At 42.9% G+C, this 20,705-nt stretch overlaps 1 protein-coding gene across 41 annotated transcripts in view; it reads left to right on the top strand.

Annotated features, from left to right (window-relative positions):
- Positions 1-20,705, top strand: part of OBSCN (obscurin, cytoskeletal calmodulin and titin-interacting RhoGEF) — a 239,778-nt gene that overhangs the window by 42,174 nt on the left and 176,899 nt on the right. For 39 of the 41 annotated variants that reach the window (XM_086407940.1, XM_086407931.1, XM_086407941.1 and 36 more), the window contains exons 10-12: positions 3,194-3,469; positions 7,061-7,333; positions 11,384-11,659. In XM_086407940.1, coding sequence (XP_086264066.1) covers positions 3,194-3,469; positions 7,061-7,333; positions 11,384-11,659 — 825 coding nt within the window. The remainder of the gene's footprint in view (positions 1-3,193; positions 3,470-7,060; positions 7,334-11,383; positions 11,660-20,705) is intronic. The other 2 variants (XM_086407939.1, XM_086407927.1) reach the window with 2 other exon arrangements.

Genomic DNA, 20,705 nt, shown 5'->3' with positions numbered 1-20,705 from the left:
TATTCTTAATTGTTTTTATTTGTTTTGTAGGTCTTTTCCTTCTTTTGCATTTCCTGCCTAGAGAAGTTCCTTAAGCATTTACTATAAGGCTGATTTGGTGGTGCTGAATTCTCTTAACTTTTTCTTGACTGTAAAGCTTTTGATTTCTCCATGAAATCAGAAGTAGAGCCTTGCTGTGTAGAGTATTTTTGGTTATAGTTTCTTCTCTTCCATCACTTGAAGAATATTGTGCTTCTGTTGCCTACCCTCTGGTGGATGAGGCTATCTAAGAGGCTTGTGCAAACTTCCTGATGGTAGAGACTGACGGTGGGTAGAATTGGGTCTTGCTCTGGTTTGCAGGGCAGCGTTCAGTAACTTCAGTCTGCTTGTTTGCTGATGGGTGGGTCTGCACTCCCTGTTAGTTTTTTGACCTGAGATGATTCTTGCCTGGTATCCACGGGCTCTAGGGTAGGGCTAATGGCAAAGACCTCCAGGAGGGCTCACGCCTACAGATACTTCCTTGGACAGCTGCTGTCAGTACTGTTATCTCTGTGATGAACCACTGCCAACCCACACCTCTGCAGGGGACCCTCTAATGCTAGCAGGCAGGTCTGGTTCAGTCTCCTGTGGGGTCACTGCTCCTTTCCCCCCGGGTTCTGATGTGCCCAGGATTTTGTGTGTGCCCTCCAGGAGTGGGGCTTCTGTTTCCCCAGGGCCTGTGGAAATCTGCAGTCACATCCTTCAGGTTAGATTCCCTGGGGATTACTAGTCTCTTTGGCAGATCCCAAGGGTGGGAAGCCTGATGTGGGGCTCAGCACCTTCACAACAGTGGGAGAACCTCTGTGGTATAATTGTTTTCTAGACCGTGGGTTGCCCTCCTGGTGGGTATGGGATTTTCTTTTATCATGACTGTACCCCTCCTGCCATCTTCTTGTGGCTTCTCCTTTGTCTTTGGACTTGGGGTATCTTTATTGGTGGGTTCAAGCCTAGTCCTGCTGATGGTTGTTCAACAGTTAGTTGTGATTTTGGTACTCTTCCAGGAGGAGGTGAGTGCACATCCACTCTGTTATTTTGACCTAATCTCCATGAGTACAAATCAAATGGTTGATTAAACTTGAATGTTATACACTAAGAAAAAAATATTGATAATACTGATCACCAGTTCCTGCCATAAAATTCTTAGCTTCCCTGGTGGCTCAGAGGTTAAAGCCTCTGCCTCTAATGCCGGAGACCTGGGTTCGATCCCTGGGTTGGGAAGATCCCTGGAGAAGGATATGGTAACCCACTCCAGTATTCTTGCCTGGAGAATCCCATGGATGGAGAAGCCTGGTAGGCTGCAGTCCACGGGGTTGCAAAGAGTCAGACATGACTGAGTGACTTCACTTCACTTTCACATACCACACATAGTCAACTTTTAAAAATTAACATTATATAATTCATTCAACAACAACAAAAACAGCAAGGTGTGTCTGGAAATATTTGATGTGAGAGATGATAAATGTAGGGCTCTCCAACCACTGAGTTGAGTAACGAGGAAATAAAATCAACAGCAAACAGTTCTGAAAAACTCAAAGTGAAATTTGCTGATGACGTGATGATCAACTCAGACAATCTCAGAGATAAATTATTAGACTGTGTATAATTCTAGAGTAGAATTAGTATGTAAAAAATTAATATGCAGAAAACATTTCTACATACAAGTCCTGGCAAAGAATGCTTGGCAAGTGAAATTTGTGTGAAAGAGAGTAGTATAATTGTATCGTGAGTCTGATTTCAGGTCTGATAGAAGTTGCTAAGAGGATGTGTGTGGGGAAATTATTCAAGATTCTTGAGAGGCAGAGGTTGAAATAGATGGGTAGAAGTCTGAGGGAGAAATCAAAAATTATTATTAAAAATCAAGATGGAACAAAATATGTTTCTAATTGTCAGACGAAAGAAAAGCAGGCAGATTCCAATGGTATGGTACAGTCAATATGCGGTTTTCTCAAAGAATATTCAGAGGGAGCATTTACTGGTACCCAATGTTAGAAAATTATCATAAGGCTGCAGTTTTCAAGATAAGGGGATGCCAGTGCAGAGGAGCAGAATAGTGAGCTCAGAAACAGTTCCTTGCATGAATGGATTCCTGCACCAGCCATCCACCTTCTCGACCTTCCACATGTTCCATTTGCTACTCTGTTGTCTATCAGAGAAGTTGAGAAAGGATATGGTCTTCAAATATTGTGGTTGCATCACTGAAAACTATACAGAAAACTTAAATTGTAATAGCAATTCACACCACACACAAAAGTAAACTTGTAGTAAATTAGAAACCTCAGCATAAAAGGTAAAACCCCAAAAACCCTGATGATGATGATATTTTTAAAGATGATGATATTTTAAAATATTTTTAAAGATGATGATAAAGATGATATTTTTAAAGATTTAAGGTAAGGAAAGATTTCTTAAATAGAACACAGTGCTCTACAATGAAAGAGATGAGAAGATGTGAAAACTATTGAAAAGGTGTGATTTATCAGAGGAATCGATCGAAGAGTAAAAATGGTAGTCACATAGTTGTAAAGATCCTTAAATCCTATGTCATTCTCTGGTGTTTCAATGGATAAAGAGCGGCCACAGGTGAAGCAAGAAAAGAGAGAGCCTACTATCAGTAGTTGTGAAAAGCTTTGAATAGTGTTGCTAGGAAGGAGAACACAGTCACAGTGAGTGAACCCAGTGCTAAGGGAAAAGGGGTTCAGCTTCCTCAGTTCTCATGCAGTGTAAAAAGAGCCACGAGGAGGTGTAAGCACTCCCAGCAGATTGCCATCAGCTGACAACAGTAAGAACAGGAAGGGATGCTGAACCAACTCCATGGACTGCAGGCGAAAAGTCCCTGCATAATAGTGGGGAGAAGACTGTGGGTCCATCTAGGAAGGTTAGGGAACAGTTGCCTCATGACTCTGCTGATGCCAGGAGCAGGGGATCTTTTGCAATGGCACTCCCTGGACCAGATCAAAAGGACCCATGGGAGAATGCTTAAATTGTAAGTCTTTTGGTGAGAAACTCATGGGTCCTCTTGAGGGCACAGGGCTGGAGCCAAGTCAGCAGAAGTCTCCAGCCCCATTGCTCCTTCTCATCACCCCACACCCCTACCTCCCATTCAGGTCTTCTTTGCCCGGGGCTGCCGTCCTGACTGAGATGGGGTCTCTGACCCTGTGTATCCCTCTGTCCCCAGAGCCCTTGGTGGTGTTCGCCAAGGAGCAGCCGGCACGCAGTGAAGTGCAGGCCGTGGCGGGAACCAGTGCCACACTGAGCTGCGAGGTGGCCCAGGCCCAGACGGAGGTGACGTGGTACAAGGACGGGAAGAAGCTGAGTTCCAGCTCGAAAGTGCGTGTGGAGGCCACGGGCCGCGGGCGGCGGCTGGTGGTGCAGCAGGCGGGCAAGGCGGACGCCGGGGAGTACAGCTGCGAGGCCGGGGGCCAGAAGGTCTCCTTCCGCCTGGACGTCACAGGTCAGTCCTGGAGGAGGACGCTGAGCTAGCCTGTGTGCAGGTGATGAGGGCACTGGCTCCCAGCCTCACCAGATGTATGTGCGCTTGCCTGGTGCTTTTATCTCTTCATATCTCCCTGTCTCCCATGCCCCACCTGGACACCTGTCTGGGCTCAGGGGTGGGTGGATGGAGAGGAGGGTGGGGGTTGAAAGAAGAGGGGTTGTTTCTGTCTACCTGTTTCCAGGCAGTGGGGCTCAGTCACACGGTCTTAGCATCTGCCCAGAACGATCCTGTTGTTCCTGGTATCGGGACCCTGACTCTCCCTAGGCTTGGGGCTGAAGTAGATGTGGGGATGTGTGACTTTCTTCTCATTGGATGTCTTTTCTGACAGCCACCACTTGCCCTCACCCAGGACCTTGTGTAGATTCTTGTTTGGTCTGAGCTGTTTCAATTTGATGAATCCCAGATTCATCAAAAATTCATCATTTTTTGGGGGGGGTGGTGGAAATATTGGCCACATGATCTTGGAATTATCTCAGGAGTGAACTTTGAATGATCAAATATTAGGTTTCTGGGAGGCCTTTCCTTCCTTTTGCTGGATGTGGAGGCTCTTATTGGCTGTAGGTAGCAAGAAATTGGCCCATGTTTTCTTGTCACGTCCTTGAAAAGGGAATTAGAAAGGGTGATGTGTATAGTCACCAGTGGTATTCAGGGTGATCATCGTAGATAAAATATGGTTTTTCCACTGGCTTCAGAAAGTTGGATGACCCAGGTCAGTATTCCCTTGGTGTTACTGATGGGTTTAGGAATGGAAAGCATAAAGGCACTCTTACTGCTAGTGAGGAGTCACTGTCCTTGCAGCCTCTGACTGGCAAAACAGTCTTTATTTATTTATTTTACTTTTTAAACGTTTTTTCCCCTCCAGTTTTATTTTTGTTCTATTTTCCAAATGGTCAATGAGCGTGTGTTCCTTGTGGCTAGAACATAGGACAGTCTAAGAAATCAGGTTATTCTTCTTCTGGAAAAAATGTCTTCATGGGAAATAGAGATGGGCTGCGATCCCACACTGACTCCTAGGTGCCAGCACACACCAGTTTGGGACCATGCCAGTGTAAAGTTTGTATATTCGCGGGTTTGTACAGATACTTGAGATCTCACATGCTTAGTTGTTTTCAGAAAATGTCAGTGACTATTCTAAGATAAAAGTATTGGAATATTGTAAAATGTGGCTAGATCCCAGGAAACTTTGTGGAAGTGGACAAAAGAAGATCGAGAAAAGTCAAAGAGTTGTATAACTTGTCAGTCATTAAGACCGACAATGAACAGTCTTCTCAGCCCATAGTTCTCTGGTACACTGTAAATAATTACCTGGAAAGCTGTTAACTCCATTCTTGTGAAGATGGTCCTAGAAGGGAAAAAGAAAGTACTCTCTTCATGGACAAGAAAGCAACTCTCTTCATTTACAGGACATAACATCAATGAAAATCACACAGCGAAAGAAGAGAGAATGAAATTTCTGACCAGTATACTGTGACTATTCTGGCCCAAATCATAAATTAAATGTCATCAAAATGGATTCAGTAGTGAATCTGAGGGTAGAGATCAGCGATCCTAGTCCAGGGTTGCATTTTGGGTTTAACTTTGGCCATGGTAATAGACAGAAAGCTTGACATTAAGAGATTGAATGAAAAAAGATGTCATCATTTCCATGAATACAGAATCAAGTGGTTGATTCAATTGGAGAGATAAAACGTTTGATAATATTGAACAAATAAATTCCTGCTTTAAAGTTCTTAGTGAGCTATGTAAAAGTGCTCTTTTTTTAATGTTGAAAACTTCCTACAAAACGACAACAGCGACAGCAACATCCCCCTTAGGACATCCTGGGAGAGCTTTGGAGTGAGGGATGGAACGCTTAGGCCACTCTAACCGCCGAGTTCAGGAAGGAGGGGAATAAACTCACTGGCAAACAGTTTTCAAAAATCAAAATCAAGGTGGAATTTGCTGATGACGTGATAATCAGCTCAGATAATCTCATTGATAAATTATTAGACTATGTATGATTCTTGAGTAGGATTAGTGTGTAAAAAAGTCAATACGCAGAAAACATGTCTACATCTGAGTCCTGGCAAGGAATGCTTGGAATAAGAAATTTGTGTGAAAGAGTTAGACTAACACAGTTGTACCACATTTCTATTTTCGGGTCTGATAAAAGTTAGTAAGAGGCAGTATCTGGGGAAATTACGTAAGATTCTTGAGAGACGGGATAGCAAGAATTGGATAGAAATCGAGGGGAAAAATCAAAGATGTTTATTAACAATTAAAATCAAACCAAATGTGTTTTTAGGCTGTTCTCAAGGAAGAATAACAGGCATATTGCAAAGGCACTGTCCAGCCAATGCTTTGTTTTCTTGAAGAAATGCACAGTTGAGCATTTACTGTACCTAATGTCAGGGATTACCATAAGGCTGCAGTTTTAAAGATCGGGGATCCCAGTACAGGAATAGTTACCACATCAGAGGAACAGAACAGTGAGCTCAGAAAGAGCTCCTCACGAACGGACTCCTGTGCCACCCCTCCCTACGCCTGTGTCTTCCGTTGGTTACCGTGTTGTCTATAGGAGAGGTCGAGAAGGATGTTGTGTTAGTAAATGGTGCTTGGACCACTGAATCATATGGAAAATTAAATTATACTAGCAGTTCACATAACACACAAAGGTCAACTCATAGTGAGTTAGAAACCTTAGTGTAAAAGGTAAAAGCCCCCAAACCCTCAGATGATAACATGGTCTTCTTTGAAGACTTCGGGTAAGGAGAGATTTCTTAAATAGAACACAAATGATCTACGCTCCAAGGCCTATTGGACATTATGACACTGTTGGAAGGAATAGCTCTGGTTTATCAGAGGACTGGATCAGAGAGTAAAAATGCCAACCACGCAGTTGGGAATATCCTTAAAACCTACCTGTCTCGTCATTCTGTTGTTTTTAAATGGAAAGGAGTGGCCAGAGCTGAATGGAGAAAAGAGAGAGCCTACTACGGGCAAGTGGGCAAAAGGCTTGACTGGTGTCACCAACAAGAAGAGAACAGTGATGGCAAAGCCAGCGCTAAGGGGAAGGGCGAGCCACTTCTTTATTCCTCAGACAGTGACCCAGACGGCCACTGGAGGGTACAGGCGCTCCCAGTGGATTGCCACAAGTTAACAATAGTAAGAGTGGTGCCAAGCCTGAGACATCCTCTTTGTTGAGTGCAGGTGAAAACTTCCCTGCGTAACCACGTGGAGATCGCAGGGCACCATATAGGAAGGTTGGGGAACACTTGCTTCATGACTCTACACATGCCATAAGCAGAGGAGAAGTATTTTCCAGCAGTGCCCCCACCCTTAGACTAGCTTACAGGAATCCATGGGAGAACGTGTAAATTGTGCCACTCATTGCTGAAAAAGGCAGGGCGTCCTCTTCAGGGCATCAGGCTGGTGCAGAACCTGGAGAAGTCTCCAGTTCTGTGCTTCCTTCCCACCCGACCACCAGCTCCCCATCCAGGTTGTCTTTGCCCGGGGCTGCTGTCCTGACTGAGATGGGGTCTCTGATCCTGTGTATCCCTCTATCCTCAGAGCCCTCGGTGTTTGCCAAGGAGCAGCCGGCACACAGTGAAGTGCAGGCCGTGGCGGGAACCAGTGCCACGCTGAGCTGCGAGGTGGCCCAGGCCCAGACGGAGGTGACGTGGTACAAGGATGGGAAGAAGCTGAGTTCGAGCTCGAAAGTGCGTGTGGAAGCCAAGGGCTGCACCCGGAAGCTGGTGGTGCAGCAGGCGGGCAAGGCGGATGCCGGGGAGTACAGCTGTGAGGCCGGGGGCCAGAAGGTCTCCTTCCACCTGGACGTCACAGGTCAGTTTGGAGGTAGTAAGTTAGCCTTATGTGGAGGTGATGGGACGGGCTTGCACCCCTGACAGACCTGATGATCTTTCCACTAGATTTCATCTCTTTTGGTCTTCTGTCCCCCCACCCCCATTTTCATACCCAAGGCTGGGCAAAGGGAGCTGGATGGGAGGGTGTGAGCAGAAGGGAGAAAGGCGTTCTGTAAACCCAGAGTGGCGTTTCCACACAGTGATGCACGGTCGTCAGTTCCCAGCATCTGCCCAGGGTTGTCTGGGTGCTCCCTGATGTCTGGGCCTCTGGTTCTGTCTTACACTTGGAGTCTGATGTAAACCAGATGTCTTTCAACTGTGAGTATGTGACTTTGCTCCTCTTGGCTGTCCTGACAGCTCCTAGATGCCCCACCCAGCAATGCGTGTGGATTCACACTAGGAGAGATGGTTGAATTTCATTAAAGTAGGTGCAACACTGTCGTACTTGATTTATCTCAATACTGAACTATGGATTACCAAAATTTTAGGTGTTCTAGATACTCTTTTTTCCTTATACATGGGATTAGAAGTTATCTGTGCAGCTACATATAACAAAATCTAGGTACATTTTCAAAGCAAATACTGATTTTATTATGTCTTCTGTAAGAACATTCTGAGTCAGAATTCTGCTTGAAGTCTGATTTATATATTTAGATTTGGACAGGAATGGTAGCTTCTCCTATACCAGCATGCATATATTTTTTTAAATGGTATTTTAGAAGAATAGACAATTTTTTCATGACGATGAATATGAACGGTTTTACAAATTGATTAGTTTCTTGGAAAACTCTATGAAAAGTGACTCAGGAAATATTCAACTACTTAAATAGTCCTAAAACCTTTAAAGTAATTGAAACCATAATGAAAAATCTTCTCATAGATCTAGTCCTAGTAGTTCCACTGGCATATTATATGGAATACTTTGGAAATAAAGTCTTGTTCATGGAGAATTTTTTAGAAAACAGTAAAAGATATAGGCTCTGTTTCATGTTGATGATGTAACATTGATATTAGTATCTGACAGGGAAAGTAGTAAGAATTAAAATTGTAGAGCGATCTATTATGGATATCAAAGCCAAAATCTGGAACAAAATATCAAAATTAAAAATATAATAAGAGGAAAATTGGTAATATGCTGTGATGAAAGTCATACTCCAGAAATACAAAGTTCTTTACACGCTACAAATGTTGGCAAGCAATCTGGTCATGATATGCAGAATAAAATATTTGATAAGATTTGGCATTTTAAATACAGAAGAAATGTTTTATAAAGTTAGCATCAAATCATGCCATAAAGTTCGTTATGAATTATACAGAAAACAATTCTTTCTTAATTTGATAAACAATGCCGCAGGCAAATCAGCTGTCTGTACACAAAAAAAGTGAGTTTTAAAGCTTTGCCTATGAGATAGGAAACCAGACAAGGAAGCCAACTGTTACTGCTTTTGTCCAACATTCTAAAACACAGGACAAAAATAAAGTGAAAGATATAAAAGTGTGACAGAGCAAAAGTGGAATTCATGAATAATATGATTTATCCAAAAGATAAAACATGTGACATAATAAGATAGTTAAAAATAATTACCATGTAAAAAATCAGTATGGAAAAAAAAAACATTTCCATGTCTAAGAGTAGTAGCAGACATCTCAAAAATGAAATTTTGAAAGTTGCAATGGCATGAAAAGGATCAATATCTAATTCCAAGTCTAATAAATGTGCTGAGAGGCTCTGTAAGGGCAGGGAGAAGTTAAAAAAAAATTTAAGAGACAGTCAAGAAGTTCTAAGATGTTGGGTAGAAATCGATTGAAGAATAAAACATGTTCAATACCCATTAAAATTCAAATAAATGTTTGTTTAGTGGGACTTTGAAAATTGACACATAAATTTCAAAGACCATGTACAGTGAATTCACTCTTGAAGAACAAAAGGAGAGTTATCTGCTATACTAGATATCAATACTGTTAGAAAGCTACAGTAATGAACACAGTAGTGTCTTGTTGCAAGGACAGGTATTGAGACCCAAGGACCAGAATAGGGAGCTCAGACACAGACCGATGAGTGGATGACCACGTTCCCCTTCTTCTTAAAAGAAAACTGTGGAATAGTGCAAGGGGAAAGGCAGCATATTCTTAATAAATGGTACTTAAACATTCAACTGTAGTAAATCAATAGAAAAAAAAAAGATCAGACTTGTAACTCATCCTACACATAGTCAACTCCTTTTGGAGTTGAAGGGAATAGAAGGGAAAATTGTACAATTCTTTTTTATAAAATTATTTGGTTTTGGTTGAGTTGGGTCTTTGTTGCTGGATGTGGACTTTGTCTGTGGTCAGCAGGGGCTGTTCTTCGCTGCTGGGCACAGGCTTCTCATTGAGTCACTTTTCTTGTTGTAGAGCACAGGCTCTGGGCACACAGGCTCCAGTAGATGCAGGAGGCGGGCGCGGAAGTTGCAGCTCTCAGGCTCGGTAGTCGCAGCTCGGGGGCCCTAGAGTGCACAGGTTTCCGTGGTCTTGGCCCACGGGCTCGGTAGTTGCAGCTCGCAGGCCCTAGAGTGCACAGGTTTCCGTGGTCTTGGCCCATGGACTCGGTAGTCGCAGCTCGGGGGCCCTAGAGTGCACAGGTTTCAGTGGTCGTGGCCCACGGGCTTGGTAGTTGCAGCTTCTGGGCCCTAGAGTTTGAGCTCAGTAGTTGTGGCGCATGGGCTTGGTTGCTCTTAGAGCTCACATGTGAACTCTTCCTGTGTCCCCTGCGTTGGCAGGCAGATTCCTCTCCACTGTGCCACAAAGGAAGTCCTCATAAAACTCTTAGATGAAAACATAGATGATTTTAATTATTTAAGGGTAGAGAATGATTTCTCAGACTGTTCGCCAACCATAATGAGTGGGGTGCCCTTTCCTTCTCCAGAGGATCTTCCCGACCCAGGTACTGAACCCCGGTCTCTTGCATCTCCTGCATTGGCAGGCGGATATCTTGTCACTTGCACCACTTGGAAGCTCTCAACCATACTGAAACAAATTTAAAATACTTGACTACATTAAAACTAAACATGAAGATTCACCAGAAGATAGCATAAGTTCATAAAAGGCAAACCACACAGATATGGAAGATATTTAGAACACACAGACTTGTCAGTGCCTAGCATTTAAATATATATAAATAAACAGGTCCTTCAAATGAACAAATAATCGACAGACACCACTATTGAAAATAAGGCAAAACCTTTGAACAGGGACAATACAGAAGAGCAAACACTGTTGAGCGAAAACATCAGAAAGGGTTTTTTACTTTGACTCATCAGAAAAAATGCAAAAGAGCGTCACAGGAGGTGCACTCAATCCCATCATTTTGCCAACAGTAAGAGTAGGTGAGGGTGGAGCCTCAGCAAGTCTCACTCACTGCAGATGAGAACATGGCTTACACAGTACTGTGGGGAAGACTCTGGCCTCATAGAGGAAGGCTAGGAATGCACCCATGATGACCCACCAATTTGGGTTTGAATAGTGTCACCAGGAAGAAAACAGTAACGGTGAACCCAGTCCTAATGGTAAAGGTGGTCAGTTTCTCCACTCCTCAGACAGTGAAAGAGAAGACCACGGGGAGGTGCAAGCGTGCACGTTGGCAATAGAATGAACAGGTGTGGGTGCTGAGCCTAAGGCATCTCTGTGGACTGCAGGTGAAACGTTCCCTGCATAACCATATGGGGAAGACTGGGGCACCATCTAGGAAGGTTGGGGAACACTTGCCTCGTGAACCTGTGGATGCCGTGCGCAACAGACCAGTCTTTTCCAACGGCCCCCCTGACAACTGAGCCAGCTTACATGGAGAATGCATAAATTGTGTGACTTTTGCTGAGAGAGGCAGGGGACCTCTGCAGAGCACAGGGCTGGTGCAGAGCCTGAGAAGTCTCCAGCTGTGTGCCTCCTTCCCACCACCCCAAATCCCAGCTCCCCATCCAGGTCTTCTTTGCCCGGGGCTGCCGTCCTGACTGAGCTGGGGTCTCTGACCGCATGTATCCTCCTCTGTCCCCAGAGCCCTCGGTGGTGTTTGCCAAGGAGCAGCCGGCACGCAGTGAAGTGCAGGCCGTGGCGGGGGCGAGTGCCACGCTGAGCTGCGAGGTGGCCCAGGCCCAGACGGAGGTGACGTGGTACAAGGATGGCAAGAAGCTGAGTTCCAGCTCGAAAGTGCGTGTGGAAGCCAAGGGCTGCACCCGGAAGCTGGTGGTGCAGCAGGCGGGCAAGGCGGACGCCGGGGAGTACAGCTGCGAGGCCGGGGGCCAGAAGGTCTCCTTCCGCCTGGACGTCATAGGTCAGTCCTGGAGGAGGACGCTGAGCTAGCCTGTGTGCAGGTGTGAGGGAATTGGCTTTTGGTCTCATCACACTATGTGTGCACTCGCCTATAACCTTCATCTCTTCTTGCCTCTCAGTCTTCGTGTCCCATCTTGATACCCATTTTGGCCTGGAGGAGGATGAATGGCAAGGGTGCATTGGAAAGAGACGCAGCCGTTTCCGCCACCAGTTTCCAGGCGGTTAGGCTCAGTCCCACTGTCTTACCACCTGCCCAGAAGCTTTTTGTTTTCCCTGGTGTCAAAACTCATTTTACCAAAAGTTTTACTTTCATTTCAGGTTCAAAGAATTTGTTATCAGAAGAAACAGCTCATTACACACAAATAAGCAATTTAAATATTTAATAGAGGTTTATTTAACTTAATTTCAATATAATCATTAAAAGAAACAGAAACAATAGAAAAGAGTAACAGAGTGTTGGTGGGAATGCAAACTGGTACAGCCTCTAGGAGTACAGTGAAAATTCCTTAAAAAATTGGAAATAGAACTGCGATATAACCCAGCAATGCCACTGCTGGGCATACACACCAAGGAAACCAGAATTGAAAGAGACACATGTACCCCAGTGTTCATTGCTGCACTGTTTATGATAGCTAGGACATGGAAGCAACCTGGATGTCCATCAGCAGATGAATGGATAAGGAGTTGGAATACAATGGAGTATTTAGTTCAGCTCAGTCATGTCCGACTCTTTGTGACCCCATGGACTGAAGCATGCCAGGCTTTCCTGTCCATCACCAACTCTTGGAGCTTGCTCAAACTCATATCCATCGAGTCAGTGATGACATCCAACCATTTCATCCTCTGTCATCACCTTCTCCTCCTGCCTTCAATCTTTCCCAGCATCAGGGTCTCTTCTTCACATTATGTGGCCAAAGTATTGGAGTTTCAGCTTTAGTATCAGTCCTTCCAATGAACATTCAGGACTGATTTCCTTTAGGATTGTTTGGTTGGATCTCCTTGCAGTCCAAGGGACTCTCAAGAGTCTTATCCAGGTCCACAGTTCAAAAGCACCAATTCTTCAACACTCAGTTTTCTTTATGGTCCAATGCTCACATCCGTACATGACTACTGGAGAAACCATAGCTTTGACTAAGATGGACCTTTGGTCAGCAAAGTAATGTCTCTGCTTTTTAATATGCTGTCTAGGTTGGTCATGGCTTTTCTTCCAAGGAGCAAGCACCTTTTAATTTCATGGCTGCAGTCACCATCTGCAATGATTTTGGAGCCCAAGAAAATAACGTCTCTCACTGTGTCCATTGTTTCCCCCATCTATTGGCCATGAAGTGATGGGACTGGATGCCATGATCTTAGTTTTCTGAATGTTGAGTTTTAAGCCAGCTTTTTCACTCTCCTCTTTCATTTTCATCAAGAAGCTCTTTAGTTCTTCGCTTTCTGCCATAAGGGTGGTGTCATCTGCATAACTGAGGTTATTGATATTTCTCCCTGCAAGCTTGATTCCAGCTTGTGCTTCATCCAGTCCAGCATTTTGCATGATGTATTCTGCATGTAAGTTAAATAAGCAGTGTGACAATATACAGCCTTGACACACACCTTTCCCAATTTAGAACCAGTATGTTCCATGTTCAGCTCTAACTGCTGCTTCTTGACCTGCATAGAGATTTCTCAGGAAGCAGTTAAGGTGGACTGGTATTCCCATCTCTTTAATAATTTTCCACAGTTTGTTGTGATCCATATAGTCAAAGGCTTTGACATAGTCAATAAAGCAGAAGAAAATGTTTTTCTGGAACTCTCTTGCTTTTTTGGTGATCCAACAGATGTTGGCAATTTGATCTCTGGTTCCTCTACCTTTTCTAAATCCAGCTTGAACATCTGGAAGTTCATGGTTCACGTACTGTTGAAGCCTGGCTTGGAGGATTTTGAGCATTACTTTTCTAGCGTGTGAGACGAGTGCAATTGTGCGGTAGTTTGAACATTCTTTGGCATTGCCTTTCTTTGGGATTGGAATGAAAACTGACCTTTTCCAGTCCTGTGGCTACTGCTAAGTTTTCCAAATTTGCTGGCATATTAAGTGCACACTTTCACAGCATCGTCATCATCGGATTTGAAACAGCTCAACTGGAATTCCATCATCTTCACTAGTTTTGTTCATAGTGATGCTTCCTAAGGCCCACTTGACTTCGCATTCCAGGATATCTGGCTCTAGGTGAGTGATCACACCATTGTGGTTATCTGAGTCATGAATATCATTTTGTATCGTTCTTCTGTGTATTCTTGCCACCTCTTCTTAATATCTTCTGCTTCTGTTAGGTCCATACCATTTCTGTCCTTTATTGTGCCCATCTTTGCATGAAACATTCCCTTGGTATCTCTAATTTTCTTGAAGAGATCTCTAGTCTTTCCCATTCTATTGTTTTCCTCTATTTCTTTGCACTGATCACTGAGGAAGGCTTTCTTATCTCTCTTTGCTATTTTTTTGGAACTCTGCATTCAATTGGGTATATCTTTCCTTTTCTCCTTTGCCTTTAGCCTCTTTTCTTTTGTCAGCTATTTGTAAAACCTCCTCAGACAACCATTTTGCCTTTTTGCACTTCTTCTTGGGGATGGTCTTTATTCCTGCCTTCTGTACAGTCTCATGAACCTCCATCCATAGTTCTTCAGGCACTCTGTCTATCAAATCTAGTCCCTTAAATCTATTTCTCACTTCTACTGTATAACTGTAAGGGATTTGATTTACGTCATACCTGGATGGTCTAGTGGTTTTCCCTACTTTCTCCAATTTAAGTCTGAATTTTGCAATAAGGGGTTCATGATCTGAGCCACAGTCAGCTCCCAGTCTTGTTTTTGCTGACTGTATAGAGCTTCTCCATCTTTGGCTGAAAAGAATATAATCAATCTGATTTCAGGATTGACCATCTGATGATGTTCACGTGTAGAGTCTTTTGTGTTGTTGGAAGAGGTAAGCTAAAAAAAATCCAGGCTTAAACAGGACGCTGTGAAGTCTTTCATTAACAGCAATCTGGAGTCCCAATTGGGAAGAGGGCCTCAGTGGCAGTGCACTCCACAGATGAGACTTCAAATTGCAGTTTGAAGTTTACCTCTTCCAACAACACAAGAGAAGACATATACACAATGGAGTATTACTCAGCTGTAGAAAGGAATGCATTTGAATCAGTTCTAATGAGGTGGATGAAACTGGAGCCTATTATACAGAGTGAAGTAAGTCAGAAAAAAAAAAAACGCCAATACAGTATATTAATGCATATATAGATGGAATTTAGAAAGATGGTATCAATGATCCTATATGCAAGGCAGCATAAGAGACACAGATGTAAAGAACAGACTTTTGGACTCTGTGGGAAAAGGCAAGGGTGGGAAATTGTGAGAGAATAGCATTGAAGCATGTATATTACCGTATGTAAAATAGATGACCAGTGCAAGTTTGATGCATGAAGCAGGGCACTCAGAGCTAGTGCTCTGGGACAACCCAAAGGGATAGGGTGGGGAGGGAGGTGGAAGGGGGCTTCAGGATGGGGGGACACATGTGTACCTGTGGTTTATTTGTGTTAATGTATGGCAAAAGCCATCACAATCTTGTAAAGTAATTATCCTCCAATGAAAATGATTAAGCAAAAGCAAAGAGTAACAGCACATATATCACCAAATTGGGCTGACCAACATCCAGACTTAAACATCATGCTGAGAAGTCTCTTGTTAACAGCAATCTGGAGTCCCAGTTGGGAAGAGGGCCTCAGCGGCAGTCCACTCCACTGATGAGACTTCGGATTGCAGTTTGGGGGGCCCCCGTAACCCCAGGCTGCATCAGTTTGCATGCAAAAATGCAGCTGTGGTTTTAGTTTAACATTTTTATGGTGCTGTTTGCTTTATCTTGTGAGTCATAGGATTTCATTAAACTCAGGCATGAATCCAGGGGCTCAAGAATTCCAAGACCCACTCCCTTTCTTGTCAAAAGTGCCACCTAACTTGCTGTGCTTGCAGACAGGCAGGAAATGCGGGCAGTGTCCTAGCAGGTCAGAAGGAAGGTCAAGGGTCTGCTCTCCTGCTTCTGAAGCCTGAACAATACTTCCTCCATTGTAATATCCCTAAGGGGACCCTGGCACTCCCTGATGCTTGGAGGGCTAAGGCAGGCCTGTGGATACCTGACTTTCCTCCCATCATATGTCTTACCTGAGAGCAATCGCATGCCCTCATCTGAAACCTAGTACTGGTTCTTGGTTGGCTAGAGGTGTTTCAATATGATAGATCCCAGATTAGGGTACATGTTGGCCACAAAATCTTACTTAGAGTTTTTTCAGGAGTGAACTTTGGGTGATGAAATTTGAGATTTCTGGAAGGCCTTCCTTCCTTTTCCTGGATTTAAACGCTCGGGTTGCCCAAAGGTAGCAAAAAATAGAGCTGTGTTATGTTGTCATGTCCTGGCAAAGGGAAGAAAGAATGATTAGTGGAGAAACACCTGTGCTGTTTAGGGAGATCTTCTTAGATCAAATATGAGTTTGTTTTCGTCTTCAAAGAGTTTGGATGTTGTAGGTAAGTATTCCCCTTGGCATTACATTGTTGAATTTAGAAGTGGAAAGGAAAAAGTGGCTTCTGTCACACCATTGCTGCTGCTGCTACTAAGTCACTTCAGTCGTGTCCGACTCTGTGCGACCCCATAGAGGGCAGCCCACCAGGCTCCCCCGTCCCTGGGATTCTCCAGGCAAGAACACTGGAGTGGGTTGCCATTTCCTCCTCCAATGCATGAAAGTGAAAAGTGAAAGTGAAGTCGCTCAGTCGTGTCCGACTCCTAGCGACCCCATGGACTGCAGCCTACTAGGCTCCTCCGTCCATGGGATTTTCCAGGCAAGAGTACTGGAGTGGGCTGCCATTGCCTTCTCCAGTCACACCATTAGGCGTAGCTAATGAAGAGCTACTGTCCTAGCAGCCTCTAACTGGGGAAGCAATCTTTTTAAAAAATTTTTTAATTGGTGGAAAATTGCTTTACAGTTTTGTATTGGTTTATGCCATAAGACAACATGAATCAATCAGTACTCTTGCCTAGAAAATCCCATGGACAGAGGAGCCTGGTGTCCATGGGGTTGCAAAGAGTTGGACACGACTGAGCGACTTCACGTTCACGTTTTTAATCCATTTTGAGTTTATTTTTGTGTCTGGTTTTAGGAAGTATTCTAGTTTCACTCTTTTACATGTAGCAATCCAGTTTTCTCAGCACCACTTACTGAAGAGGCTGTCTTTTCTCGTTGTATATTCTTGCCTCCTTTGTCAAAGATAAGGTGCTCATCGGTGTGTGGGTTTATCTCTGCGCTTTATATCTTGTCCCATTGATCTATATTTCTGTTTCTGATCCAGTACGGTACTGTCTTGATGACTATTAGCTTTGTAGTATAGTCTGAAGTCAGGAAAGTTGAATTTTCCAGCTCTGTTTTTCTTTCTCAAGATTGCTTAGGGATTTTGTGTTTCCATACAAATAATGAAACTTTTTTGTTCTGGTTCTATGGGTGTACCATTGGTAGCTTGATAGAGATTACATTGAATCTGTAGATGGCTTTGGGTGGTATGGTAACTTTCAAAATATCAATTCTTCTAATCCAAGAACATAGTATATCTCTCCATCTGTTTATGTTGTCTTTGATTTCCTTGATCTGTGTCTTATAGTTTTCAGCATACAGGTCTTATGTTTCTTTAAATAGGTTTATTCCTAGATATTTTATTCTTTTTGTTGCAATGATGAATGGAACTGTTTCCTTAATTTCTCTTTCTGAATTTTCATTGTTAGTATATAGTGATGCAAGGAATTTCTGTGTATTAATTTTATATCCTGTGACTTTACTAAATTCATTGATTAGCTCTGGTAGATTTTTAGTGGTGCTCTTAGGGTTTTATATGTATAGTATCATGCCATCTGCAAACAGTGAGTTTTACTTCTTCTTTTCCAATCTGCATTTCTTTTATTTCTTTTTCTTCTTTGTTGCCATGGCTAGGACTTCCAAAACTATATTGAATAATAGTGGTGAGAGTGGGCACCCTTGTCTTGTTCCCGATCTTAAAGGAAAAGCGTTCAGTTTCTCATCATTGAGAATAATGTTTGCTGTGGATTTGTCATATATAGGTGTATTACTTCTATGCCAATTTCCTGGACAGTTTTTTTTTCCTATCATAAATGGATGGTGAATTTTGTCAAAAGTTTTCTCTGCATCTATTGAGATGATCATGTTTTTTCTTTCAATTTGTTAACATGGTGTATCACACTGATTGATTTGCATATATTGAAGAATCTTTGTATCTCTGCGATAAATCTCACTTGATCATGATGTATAATTCTTTTAATGTGTTGTTGGATTCTGTTTGCTAGAACTTTGTTGATGACTTTTGCATCTATGTTCATCAGTGATATTGGCCTTTAATTTCCCTTTTTTGTGATATCTTTGTCTGGCTTTGGTATCAAGCTGATGGTGGCCTCATAGAATCAGTTCAGGAGTTTTTGTCCCTCAAGCAGTCTTTATTTTGTTGCATTTTCTTAACGGTCTGTTTCTTGTGGCTGGAACTTAAGGCAGTCCAAGAAATCAGATTATTCTTCTGGGAAGAGAGTCTTCACGCCAAATAGGGCTGGGCTACCATGCCATTGACTCCTAGGTGGCAATACCTATCAGGGTAGGATGATTTATGGGTGTGTATAGACACCCCAGGTCCTACCATGCGTCTTTGTAGAATGTGGTTTTCTGAGAATAGGAGAGTGTTCTAAGATAAAACCATTGAAAAATCGTGAAATTTGGCTAAATTCTAGTAAACTATATGAAAGAGGACAGAAAAAAGTAGAAGTTAGAGTTGTATGGCTTGTCAATCAGTGGGACTAATAATGAAAAGTCAGCCCTGTAGGTCTCTGGTACGGCATACAAAATTTCCTGAAAAACTCTTCTTCCGTACTTGTGGAGATGATCTTAGAGACAGAAAAAGGAGATACCATCCATAACTCTCTTCATGTACAGATCATAGCATCAACACCATAATCACACAAGAAAGGCAGGGAGAATGAAATCTAGACAAATCTACTGCAAATATCAAGGTGAAAATAATAAATTGTAACATTTGCTAACAAAATGAATTCAGCAATGTATCCACAGTTAGAGACCTGTGATGAAATTCCAGGATTGCACGTTGAATTTAATGTTGGCAGTGTGAATAAATAGAAAGCTGGACAGTAAGAGATGGAGTGCAGAAAGATGTGACCATCTTCATGAGTTCAGAATCAAATGGTTGATTAAACTTGAAGGTCATACATTGAGACAAAAAGTTTTCTAAATTGAGTATCAGTTCCTGCCATAAAACTATTGGCGAACCGTATAAAAGTGTTCTTAATTATTAACGTAAAATTCCTGCAGAATTACAGCAACATCTCACTTGAGATGGGCAAGGAAATCTTTGACATGAGGCACAATACAGATTGGCGACTAACCCCTGAGTTGCATAAGGAGGAAAATAAAATTACTTGCCAACAGTTTCGGCAAAAACCAAAGGTAGAATTTGCTGATGATGGGGTGATCAACTCAGACAATCCCAAAGATAAACGATTAGACTGAATAGGATTCTTGAATAGGATCAGTGTGTAAAAAGATTAACATGCAGAAAACATTTCTATGTCTTAAGGGGGCAAGGAATGCTTGGAAAATGAAATACGTGTGAAAGAGTTAGACCAGCGAAAGTTGTGTTTTTTTTTTGTAATTTCAATCTGATAAAAGTTGCTAAGAGACTGTGAGTGGGGAAAGGATTAAAATTCTTGAGAGACAGTCAGAGGTTGCAATAAAGGGGTAGAAATCTTGGGGGGAAAAATCAAAGGTGCTTTATTAGCAATCAAAATGGAACCAAATTTGTTTTGTGAGTGGTCAGATGGAAGAATAGAGAAGGAAATGGCAACCCACTCCAGAACCTTTGCCTGGAAAATCCCATGGACAGAAGAGCCTGGTAGGCTACTGTCCATGGGGTCGCAAAGAGTCAGACACGACTGAGCGACTTCACTTTTCAAAGGCAAGATGCAGCCAATACACTGTTTTCTTCAAGAAAATCATGGTGGGGGCATATACTGGGACCTGATGTCAGGGATTATCATAAGGCTGCAGTTTTCAAGATAAGGGGATCCCAGTGCAGGAATAGTTACCACATTAGAGGAATAAAAGACTGAGTTCAGAAGCAGTTCATTGCATAAATGGGTTCTCACCACCCATTCCCTCTCAAGACCCCTCTCTGTGTCCTCCTTTTGTTACTGTGCTGTCTGTCAGAAAAGTCAAGGAAGGATGTTGTCTTCATAAATGGTGCTTGGACCACTGAACCATAGGGAAAAAAGAAATTGTAACAGTTCACATCACACACAGAAGTAAACATGTAGTAGGTTAGAAACTTAAGTGTAAGAAGTAGAACCCCCCAAAAACCCTCAGATGAGAGTGTGGTTTGTTTAAAGACTAAGGTAAAAAAAGATTTCTTAAATAGAACAGAAATACTTTACACTCAAAGGGATGGAAGGACAATGTGACCCTGTTGAAAGGAAAAACTTTGATTTATCACAGGTTTTGATCAGAAAGTGAAACTGCAAGTCACACAGTTGGTAATATCCTTAAAACTTACCTATGTGTCATTCTTTGGTATTTAAACCATAAAGAGTGGCCAGAGGTGAATCGAGAAAAGAGAGAGTCTACCAAGGGTAAGTGGGCAAAAGATTTGAATAGTGTTACTGGGAAGAAGAAAACCGTAATGATGAACCCAGTCCTGAGGAAAGGTGCTCAGCTTCTCCATTCCTCAAACAATGACAAAGAAAGCCATGGGGAGGTGCAGGCACTCCCAGCAGATTGCCACAAGTTGACGAGAGTAAGAGTAGGCATGGGTGCTGAGCCTAAGACATCTCCATTGATTGCAGATGAAAAGTTCCTTGCATAACCATATGGAGAAGACTGGGGCACTATCTCGGAAGGTTGGCAGACATTTGCATCGTGAACCTGCAGATGTCATGAGCAGGGGCGATGTCTTTTTCAAAAGCCCCT

Source organism: Bos grunniens, chromosome 7 (assembly GCF_055505025.1).
Source record: "Bos grunniens cultivar Pamir isolate PY7600 chromosome 7, Bosgru_T2T1.0, whole genome shotgun sequence".
Taxonomy (NCBI): Eukaryota; Metazoa; Chordata; class Mammalia; order Artiodactyla; family Bovidae; genus Bos; species Bos grunniens.
The sequence above is the reverse complement of the archived record's forward strand: the minus strand, read 5'-3'. Positions and strand labels throughout refer to the sequence as shown.